The following is an 11,241-nucleotide window of genomic DNA, read 5'->3' on the forward strand; positions in this document are numbered from 1 at the left end:
AGGGTAAGACTCAGTGGAGCTTCAGGGTGCTCTGAAGTGCACTCTACAGTCACTAATCTGGAGATTAAAAAAACAGGGAACCAGGAATGCCTGAGGCTTGCTGCAGGCAGGGAGTTACTTTTCTGAGAGAGAAGGGAGGTGAAAACCCTCCTTTTTGAAAGCAAGTGTTTAACTACCTATGACTTGTTCTATTTTAAAAAATCCTACGGCTGTATCCACCCCATAAGATAAGCTTTTCTTCTTTTTTGCCTTGACTCAAGCTGCTCTGGAGGGTGACTGATAGCACAGAGGAGCTAAAAAAGCTGGAGGCACTACTGGTTTTGCTGTCAGCAGATGCTGTGTGGGGCACTCAGGGCACAGCTCAGCCTGAACTGGAAGAATGGGCACATAAGGACTTGGGGACATGAAATTAGTGCAAGTGTCAGGTAAGGAAGGGATTGCAATGTGATAGAACCTGTCAGTTTTCAGCTGAGCTCTGTAATATTTGTCTGAGAACAGTAATATCTGAACAGCACAGAGTAGAAAGGTGATGGCCCACATTCACAGTTTGTTTCCACACTGATACTGTAAGAGCTAAATTCCTTAGTCAGGCTTTTGTGGCTGCAAGTTCAGCAATAGATTATATATATATATATATTTTGGATTTAAGCATCTTCCCCTATCCTTGATGCATGGTTAATCACGACTCAGATAAAAAATGCATTCTTTGCAGCATTATAAATTAATGAGTGAGGGGCATTGTTTTCCATAGTGCTGCCTCAAACTGCAAATCTTACTTTGTGAAACAGGGAGGAGACCTTGTGCACTCTCCTGTCTTCAGAAACAAAAAAATAAGTAGGTATTCCAATAAAAAAAAATCCCAGATATTAAACAACTAAGTCTAGCACAAACTGTGTATGCCTCTGTAATTGAAGATAACAGCATACTCAGCAATGCTTGGCAAAACCCTAGGCTAAGAAAACTGAAACACATTATCCAGCTGAAACTGCAGGGCAATGCTTAGGTCAAGAAAAGACAATTTTTCTAATCTAAATTAGATGAAGCTACCTGCGTGTAAATTCTGTATCCTAAAAACTACATGCAGTTATGTGGCAATAATAATTGCATGTATATTCCCAGATTTTCTGGAGAAATTTTATTTGGAATAGAGTGCTGCAAGGCCTTGAAGTTTGAATTGCCTTCTTGGCAGCACTCGAGACTATAAAGTGAACACAAGCAGAATTTTAATGGCTGTATTCAGCTTGAAGAAAGGCATCCAAAAGTACAGACCTAGTTCTTTACCAAGTGTTTCTCTGAGTTTAGGTTTTGCCTTTCTTTGGCAGAAAACAGGATCATTTTGACCATTTCAAACAAAAAGACCATTTCATAAGTCACCTGTTTATTCCTGCATTACATGGGATGTTTACTTTTTTGGTAGCAAATAGACAAGTACAAAAATAACTACAGCAGGATTTCTCATCAAGTTAAATAATTCTCTGCCACACAGACATGCCAATACTGCAGCTGCATTGAACCTGGGGGAAAGTGTTACAGTGTTTTTCAGGCATTAATCTGCATCAGATTAGGAACCAAAATGCTTCAAACAGTGGGAGCTGTGAGTGGGTGTTTCCTACCCAAAGAGACAGGGAGCTGTGCTTCATCTGCTGAGAATTAAATCAAAACCCAAATATTCTGAACTAAGTTATCACTGCTTCTGTGAGAGAAGTAAACTGGTGTATGGGGTGCATTTTTTAAATCCTGTTTGTTCCAGAGGCAGGATGGTGTTTCACAGATTACCTCTGACAGGAGCATGTTTTATGAGCAGTCTGGACATGGTTGTTCTTGTCCTTACAGGTTTATAGTGACCCCTCCTGTAGCTGCAGCGCCCGGCTGTGAGGGCAACAGTGCAACAGCACAGGCAGAGGAGAGAGGAGCAAAGGACAACAGGAATCAGCCAGACCCCCAAAGCTGCAGCTTCCCAGGCAGCTGCCTCGTTGTCTGATGTGGAATTCCTCCCACTGTAGCCTTTGGTTTCATTGAGGTGTTGCTTGCTGCTGTTCAGGTGAGGAGGGGTGGGCGCGTGGGATAACACCTGGGCAGGCCTGGGGCTCAAAGCTGAGTGTACAATCTTGTCTGAGCTGGTGATGACCGACCTGCTGCTTGTCCTCTTAGCAAAATCAATGGCTGCTGGGGAAGTGTCTGCCCTGGAATAGGCAGTACCTTCTGCAGTTCTCTGCACTGTCAGACTCCAGCTGGGGCTGGCAGCGTTTGCTGGCAAGCCATGGCTCATGGCAGCAGGTGGAGCTCGGAGCAGAGGAGAACCTGACGTGGTGGCATTGTGATGTTGGCATCTTCCCCCCTCAGGGGTCTTTGTGCTGTGCTGCCTCTCAGATTTACTTGCTGAGGAGTAAGCATTTGGCTCTTGGGATTTCAGTTTCTCAAAAATGAGAAGATCTGGATCAATCCCTATGGAATTAGGATAATGTTAGTTTATTGACTAAAGCTTGTCTGCACACCCACAAAAAGGATCCACGGAGACAGAGGCAGGGCAGGGAGCCCAAATAATGCCCTTTTGGATTGGAGGTGTCACTGCCTCGGGTTATGGGACACGTTACGGGATGTAAGGGATTTTAGGATTGCACATGACTTACTATGGGATGCTTAGGGAAGGAACCAAAGGTGAGGAAAGGGTAGTGAGGGCAGGGAAATCCAGGAAAGCCCTGTGTGTGACAGTCTGCACCAGCAGCTGGAGGGAGGCTGCACCATGGGGGCTCAAACATCCCAGTGGCAGCAGCTGTTGAGTCTGGGGTCCAGACTGGGCACCCTGAGAGCATCTCAGCAAGCTGCTGGGGGATTTAGCATTGTATGTATGTGTGTGTATATAAACACATATTTATATATTTTCACTAACACAAAAAGCAGGACGAGGCTTTTGGTGCTCCCTGTGTTGGTGTGTTTGCTTTATGTGTTTGTCTGTGTTACTTCTATGCTCACAGGACATTTGGTTAATGAAAATAAATGTTCAGCCTTGTTACTGCTTGAGTCTGGGGACATGGAGCAGTGGCAGCCTCCTCTCTCAGTGTCAGAGCTGGGAGGGTATTTTGGCCAAGCACGGTACTGATGAGGTACTCAGAGCATGAATCCTGAGAGCAGGGTATATCTTCAAGCTCCTTTCTCACTCTGAGTGGAAGAAAGGGGTGAATTATTTTCAGAAGTAGGTATATTAATGAAAAAGGAAGTAAGTCTTCATGTTTTTAGCATTCTGTGTTAGTTCAGGAGATCATTTAGCACAGCAGCTGACCTGGTATCATTTTAACATTTCCTAGAGCTGCTCTGTTTTCAGCCTTCATAAATGAAATGCCTAATTACCTGTTGTGATGTTGTACAAAATGACATCAACTCCAGCCTTTAGAATGCAGCTTTCCAAAGCTGGGCATGACATGTGCAGGCAGTTCCTGTTCCTATGAATGGCTCCATGGTAGAACACTGCTAGATTGCAGGAGACTGGAACCCATAAAGAACAAAGTTGAGCTTCTCAGCAGAATGACCATTGCATTTTGCATGTTATGATGTTATTTAATGTCAGAAGTTCATTATATTTGCCCAGATCCTGTGGGAGGAGAGACCAGATCCTGTGGTTCTCTCATTATCATATAAACTAATTGAGCATACAGTCAAAAGAGAACTTACATCCTTATTTTACATCTGGACTAGAACAGCCATATGAGTGCTACTTCTGTTTCTCATCAAATAATAACTGATTTAAAGCCCTTTGGAATGCCCTCTAATGTCTCTTTTTAGTTAAGATAGTAACAAATTTTGTTTGAATATATATGATTACAAAAAGGAGATTTCAAGTTTGCAATTTTTATCTCTGTAAGTATCCAGTCCTATGTGGAGGGATATGATAAAAAGTTTGTTGTTGAGATAGGAACAATCTTGCTGAAATGTATGTAATTTTTCTCACCTCACATTATTTAAGACAGAATTTGATCTTCCCAGGATTGCTGCTGGAAGTTATTTATGTCACTGTCAGGTTGTGAACGTCATATTTTTTGCTCATAATTCAAAATATAATCTAAATTTATATTGACATTTTTTAGTGACTGGTACCTCACTTTCATCCTCCAAAACCATATCCCAACCCCTTTTCAGTCTGGAGAGTTTTAAAAATTTAGGCACCACAAACATGCAATTCATGTATCCTTCTAAAATACACTCCTGTAGAGGACAAGTGCAATGTGATACAAAGTAACAAGGCTTAGGACAAAGGATGATCTTGTTTATTTTTACTCTGAGCCTGAGTTTACCAGAGAAAAGGGGTGGCCAGCTGAATAACTGCTATTATTTATTGCTATAATTTTAGTGTTACCTGGTTTGCATGGTATAAACATAGAATAAGAGAGAAAAGAATACTCTTGTATTTCAGAGAAGGACAAACTGTGTGTCCCCTCCACTTTCCCTCTCACCATGTCCTAGTCTGATGCCATCCTGCAGGAAGAGAATGCTGTTGGAATCACTGTCACTGCTTGTTCTCTATAATACAGATGGGGATGAATACTGAAGAGTTACTCTCTTAATGCTGGTATTGCCAACTAAATTACTCTCTTAATATTGGTATTACAAGCTTTGTAACAAAGATCTAAAATTGCAAAGCAGACCCTAAGATTTTAGTGTTCCCAGTGTAGTCTTCTGAAAAAATACAGACTATCAGTTTCCTTTCCATGGGACAACAATGTGCCTCTGCTTTCCTGCCTGAAAAAAAAAAATTATAGATCCTCCTTCCACCCCCTCTATTTCTTGTTCAAGTGAAGGGCTGTTTATATAAACATTACCCAAAATGGGGGGTTCAGTGTGTGCCAGGATGTTGCCTACGAGCACTCACCGTTCCTCAGAAGGCAGCAGCTCCTGCTGCACTGCTGGGGGGAGGTTTCTGCATAGCCCTGCAGCAGCTGCGCTCCCCTCCGCCGCGATTCCCGCAGGTCCGGCAGGAGCCCCGGGAAGCGCCGGATCCAGCAGTTCTTGTAGAAGGCAGTGGGTGAGCAGAGGCACTGGGAGCGCCCGGGCAGCCCCAGGAGCAGCAGCAGCGCTTGAGCCGCTGCCAGCAGCGCAGCCATGGCCCCGTGGCAGGGCCTCAGGGAGCCGCCCTCTGCCCCAGCGCTGCACCCGCACTGCAGGGAGCATCCCTGAAAAAGCGAGGATGCTGCCAGGGGCATGAGCCAGGGCAGGGGCTCCTCCAGACAATGCCCATGGTGCTGTCTGGGCAGCTGCTGAAAGAAAGCAGACATTTAATGAGCTACTGAAGATTATAAAGAGTTATTATTGCTGTTCTCTAACTTAATTATTTGGAGGTGGGTCTTGAAACACAAAAGGGACAGGCTGTTTTTAGTCATTCAGAGAACTTGTTTCTGTAGTGCCCTCTTTGTGTCTCTTGTCCTCAGACCAAGCCACGCAGACATGGAGCTTGAGATTTGGTGAATAACAGCAAGCTCAGCACCTTGTTCCACCTCACTCTGTTCACTGTTAGACTCAGTACAGAGAAACAGCTCTGTCTAGGATCTGAACACTTTGAGTTATCTGGTGACTGTGGAAATCTGCCTTCTTATGCTAACACATGAATCTCTAGCCAGAGGTGGAGATCTGTTCCCCTTCCTACACTATTTTGATTGCAAGAATAATAAAATTTTATTTGTAAAGGTCTAGAACCAGATGAACTCTCTATGACTGGGGAGGGCTGGAACCTCCACTCAAGCTATGATTGTGTTCTCCCCATAATAACTTTAAAAACATTGAGCAGTCCATACAAGGTTTTCTGCTAGGAAAAGGCCTGTCAGAAAGAAAACACAGCTGACACACAGGGAGATGATTTTTCAAGTACCTGGTCTGAAACCTGAAACTCCCACATTTTTTTTCTTAATAGGACCAAGGCTGATCCCCGCTTCTCACGTTACACTTCTCATACAGAAAAGCTTTAAAATATTACAATACAGGAGTTGATTTAAACCCAGTGCACTGTATAGTGAGGTTGAGAGACTTAGGCTGAATTACAGTTTGCAATAAAAATTGGGTGTTCAATACATAAGAATATTTTACACTGTGTTTTTACACTTCAAGATTGAGATCAAGGAATTTCCTCCTTTCCACATGAAGTGTAGATCAGTTAAGTGGAGTGGGGAGAGCATCAAACTCATTTTAATTATTTGGTCATTACAGTTTGAAAATGAACTGACAGGTGTTACACAGCTCACTGGAAGATAAAAAAGCCCAGAGCAGGTTAACCCCTGTTGATCTAATAGCAAGGCCAAGGCATTATTTTATTCATTGGAACCATAATTAGGAGGATTCCAAATAAAAGTCTGTTGTGGGGAATATGAGAATTAAACTGTTAGAAAGAAGGTAAGTGAGTAATTCTTCAAGCCTCTATCCTGAAAAGCAGCTCTTGGCACTTGCGTTGTTTTATTTAGTTTTGGAGTTCGATATTTTCATCTCTGGGATAATCAGCACTTAAAACCTTAAATACATTTTAAAATGCCTGATAGCTTGCACTCAGTGGACTGCACAGGGAAGCTTTTAGACATTTATCTACAAGCACTATTGACAGTGTATTTTTTTAAAATATTTGTTTCAGCTTTCCAAATGTCCCAAGGAATCACTTGATTTGGAACACACTCAAAATTTTGACGGACATGCCTGTATTTTGGCATTACATCCTGTAGTATGAGTAAGTGTGATTTTCAGATCTGTTTTGTTCTGCAAGATTTGCATGCAAAAATGTTGATTTCTGATTGCTTTTCTCACTCCTACTCTTTCCATATCTCCAGGAAGAGAAACCTGGAAGACTCTGAATAATCTGGGGAAGCACTTAACAAGGAGATGCAAAGTATTCTTTCCTCCTCCTCTTTTCCTGAATAAATTTTAAGGGCAGAAAAAGCTGCAAGGAAACTTTCTTTTTAATGAAAGATAAAGCGATTAAAACAAGTAAATAAATGGCTGCTTTAGGCAATTTCCTTTAAAACCAGAAAATTTCTAGTAAATTTCACCATCTTCTGCCAGCTTCCCCTTAATTTCACTTTGACTTTTCAATGGGAAATGTAAATTTAGTGCTGAAATTTTAATTCACAGATATTTTGCAAGAAGGAAATGCCCAAGTCTTACCTGCAAACCAGGGACTGATTTTCCATGCGCTCTGCAAAGAGGGACCAAGAGGCTGCCACTGATACAGGGGAGTCTGTGGCCAGTACCAGACCAGCAATTCATGTTATTTAGGAACTCCTTTCATCCGACTCCTCACATTTCTTCCTGGAAAACAAAAAGGTTGGGGGGCCTGTTTCCTGTCAGAATATGAATGGTTTTGCAGGCCTTTCAGTAAAAGAGATATAAATGGACCTGCCACGCTGGAACAAAATGATCTTTTTCATGATCCTTATAATCAGAAACAGTCCCTGAAGTTTCCCACCTGGGCCAGCAGTGAGAATGGCACAATCCAGGAGCTTCCCAGCACAAATGATTCATCACCAGGCATTAACTCTTTTTTTGCCAAACAGAAAGAAAAGCATGCACTTTTTCCATATGAAGTAACAGACATGTCTTGATTTTTGGAACTACATTTAGCTTTTATGGAATATATGGATCTATCACTCAGAACATGTAAAGACCAGAAAGGATCTATTTAGTTGTAGAGTTGTGGAATGGTTTGGGTTGGAAGGGACCCCAAAGCTCACCCATTTCCACCCTCTTGCCATGGGTAGGGACAAGTTCCCCTTTCCCAGGTTGCTCCAAGCCCTGTCCAACCTGGCCTTGGGAACTTCCAGGGATGGAGCAGCCACAGCTTCTCTGGACACTCTGTGCCGGGGCCTCACCACCCTCATGAGGAAGAATTTCTTCCTGACATCCAACCTAAACCTGCTCTCTGTCAGTGTGAAGCCATTCCCCCTGGTCCTGCACTACATCCTGTGTCAAGAGTCTCTCTCCATCTTTCCTGTGGGCTCCCTTCAGGCGCTGGAAGGCAACAATGGGTTACACTGAGTCCGTCTCTTCTCCAGGTATTGTGTGACTGAGCAGTGGGAAGGTGACAAGCTGAGAAGTGAGACCCAAGCAATTTCCCAGGTGAGGTAGGAACCTTGCCCAAGCCCTCCTGTGAATGTCAGTAATGAATTTAAGGAAATGTGCAGCATAATGCCATGTGTGCAGCATGAAGTTCCCTGCCTATGTTGTGCTCCACATAAGAAAACTGAATTTCAGGCCTGTGTTAAAATCGTCTTTATCTCATTTTTCTGAGATTTGTACATGCATTTTCCCTTTATTATAGTAGGGGTAAGGTCAAAGTTTTAAGTAAACCAAGTATATTGATAATTTCAGAATATGTCACTGTAACTCTGTGAAGGTATAAAAGTTATAAAAGACTAATGTAATGAATCATGAAATAATGAAATGTAAATATGTGGAAAAAAAATCAAACTGAGTCTTTGACATTATTCAAATAATGTGCTTGCTTTCTTTCTCCTTTAAAATTTTCCTTGAAATCAAAAGTCTCTTGCAAAATATCTAAAGTCCAACAAAACAGCATTTTTTGAGAGAACTGTTTTGTCAAAAACAGCTATTAGTGGTCAGGTTTTGGTTTCGAGCAATGTATCACATTTTTAAAGACTCTGACCTTCTCTGAGGTTAGGGACAATTGGATCCAAAGATTCTGGTTTCAGTCCCACCCCAGTAAAAAGAGGTGAAATATTACAGTTTGTCTTCCTGGGGCTTCACACAAACAGTTTTTTAAACCCTTGTTTCCAAGGGTTGCCAGGCCCTGAGATTCTCTCGGATCTTGGCTTCAGACTTATTCTGGCCAAGCCTCTGCTCCAAGGCTGGCATCTGAGTGTTCAAGCAAAGAGCAACACGAGTTTTACCAAGATTAGATTTATACAAATATATATCTAGTGGCATTGCAGATTAACTTCAGCCAAGTTTTATGACAAAAGGCACAATGTTTAGCAAACACTAAGGAACAGATGCTGATTTATGGCAGAACTTGAACTGGGCAAAAGGGATGGAGTTTCAATCTTGTGGTGAATTTTACAGAGCTGGATACTGAGTGGAAGTCTTCCATGTGGATTACCATTCATTTTACCTAGTTATTATGTACTAAAATTCAGCACTGCTTGTCTACACCAGGATTAAAAAATATCTGCTGTTTTAAAAGCACCCAGTTGAGTCTCCTCCAGGCACAGCTGCACAAGAAATTCCTGGCTGTGGATGCACAACACATTTGTGCAGGGCAAACATCCCTAACAGGGGATCCAGCAGCAGACAGAGCACTCCAGCAGCCTGACCCCCATTCAGGTTTTGTCAGGGAACATTCATTTCACCTGAGGGAGTTTCAAGGAAATTCCTTAAGAGGTCTGTGGTGTAAAAAATGGACCAGGTTGAAGGCCATTGCAAGGATTTACACTCTTCCACCTCCACTCTGCTGTCTGGGTCCTGGACTTGCCCATGATCCACAGAGAATGCCCACCACACACAGACTCTTGGGATGGTTGGGATGGCCTTTTTGCTGCCCAGACAAGCTCAGGAGCACACACCTTAGTATTAATCACTCAGATATTACTAATAAGTACTTGATAATAAACAATCTGCTTTCAAAAAACATGTGACTCCAAGTATCTTTTCAGTAGTGCTGCAACATACTTTTATTGCAAGGAATAAATAAGCAGCACATTAAAAGCAGAAAAAATAAATAGACAATATTAGGGAAAAATGTCTTGGCAAGTGCTATTAGAAATGAGTGCTTGCTTTCTATTTTTTTCTTCCTTTTTTTCAATAGCATTGCTAATGGCACTGGGTAAGAAGTGATTTGTTTGGCTGCGAATCTGTAAAGAGAAATTACCTTTATTTAGCAGGTCATCCTTCACAAATGCTAGAGTTCAGCTGAAGTAAAATTATGCTCTGGTCAGTTCCTCTCAGAAATGCCAAGATCCTTTAGAAGACTGACGTTTTAAAATGCTGAAATACTGCAGGATAATTCCTATGTTCCATATATGCTTACTTTGTATCTTGTGACAGGGAAAATACTGAACAATTTGGCAAATCCTTTCCAAAAGACCAATTCCTGTCTTGAGTAATTCCACTGTTACTCAATGCACAGTTCCCTGGCAGTGCAGTACAATTCCCTGTACTGCACTGTGTCTCAGAGGGCAGAATGTGGCACTTTATATTTTATATTAGATAGCATGGATGCTTTAAATATCCCCAGATTCACTTCTAGCTCACACTTTAGACTAATAAGGCTGAAAGGAATTCAATTTTTCCACAGTTTTTTTTCACTCAGTGTGGTCCTTTCCTCAGAGCATTCAGGTTGGTGTTAATTTCTGGTTCTCAAGTATTATCCAGTGTCTCCCTGGCTTCACTTTTCTTTGTAGCAGTAACCCCTCCTGAGTCTCTGTGATTCCTTGCTTTTGCTATGCTGGGAAAGTCAGAGGGCTACAGAAATGTGTGCCCAGGCAGAGAAAGGCTGAGAGTCTCTGTGTCATGGCTGAATGGTCTATTACAATGGAGTGGCTGTATGAAAAAAGCTTCTTCCATTTCCACGTCTTTTTAAAAGAAAAGAGTGATCTCTCTTTGGCCTTGGAAGAAATTCAGACATTAACTATGAGGAAATAGTTCAGGCACCAGACACAGGGAAAAATTATGTAGCACAAATGGCCAAGGCAACCCTGGAGCAAGAGAGCCTTTACTGACACTCTCTGGTGTCTGCACAGTCCCTTTCTTGGCACTTGAGAACCCTTTTTTTTGGTATCAATTTGTCTCTCAGGTACTGTAAAGAGAGGCCTGAACTGTCTAAAACACCTTGAAGACTTTGCCCCAGGAGCTAAAGTCTAGGAGACAGGTATTGAAAAGCTGAGCAGAGTTACCTTTGTCTTCTTCTCTGAGTGGCTTGTTCTTCAGGACATGTTCTTTTGTCATAAACTCATTTAACATTTTAGATTTAAAATCTACCATGATTGTTTTCATGTTTGATGCTTCAGCATGTTCTTGAAGGATGATAGATAGTTCTTTATATTTGTTTCAAAGATCATGCAAATCTTTTATGGCTCTGAATGACACAATTCAGCTTTGTAGCTCTAGAAATAGAGTTCCAACTCTGGAAAATACATTTCTTACTCACTTAAGGTACAACCAAAGTGATTGCAGGTGAAACAGCAAAGCCTTTTCTTTGATTCCATTATAATAACATGTACTATTGATCTTAGAAGAAACCAGTATAACTGTAGAGTG

The 11,241-nt window shown here is 41.9% G+C and overlaps 1 protein-coding gene and 1 long non-coding RNA gene across 4 annotated transcripts; one reads left to right on the forward strand and one right to left on the reverse strand.

Moving 5' to 3' along the window:
- Window positions 1-288: 288 nt before the first annotated feature.
- Window positions 289-8,521, forward strand: LOC139587780 (uncharacterized). Of its 3 annotated transcripts, XR_011678488.1 has the most exons (5): window positions 289-425; window positions 1,834-2,041; window positions 6,608-6,700; window positions 7,102-7,293; window positions 8,022-8,519. It is a non-coding gene; the product is annotated as an uncharacterized lncRNA (long non-coding RNA). The 3 variants fall into 3 exon arrangements; XR_011678487.1 differs by having other exon boundaries at window positions 7,102-8,520; XR_011678489.1 differs by lacking the exon at window positions 289-425 and adding an exon at window positions 1,485-1,594 and having other exon boundaries at window positions 7,102-8,521.
- On the reverse strand, window positions 1,584-5,101 carry MANSC4 (MANSC domain containing 4). Its single transcript, XM_071422335.1, has 3 exons — window positions 4,865-5,101; window positions 3,349-3,483; window positions 1,584-2,445 (listed from the first exon to the last, which is right to left on the reverse strand). The coding sequence occupies exons 1-3, from the start codon at window positions 5,094-5,096 to the stop codon at window positions 1,766-1,768; spliced, it is 1,047 nt and encodes a 348-aa protein (XP_071278436.1). The 5' UTR covers window positions 5,097-5,101; the 3' UTR covers window positions 1,584-1,765.
- Window positions 8,522-11,241: the final 2,720 nt, after the last annotated feature.

The sequence above is a fragment of the Agelaius tricolor genome, unplaced genomic scaffold, assembly GCF_023055355.1.
Source record: "Agelaius tricolor isolate 1412-34295 unplaced genomic scaffold, bAgeTri1.0.p SCAF_3, whole genome shotgun sequence".
NCBI lineage: Eukaryota > Metazoa > Chordata > Aves > Passeriformes > Icteridae > Agelaius > Agelaius tricolor.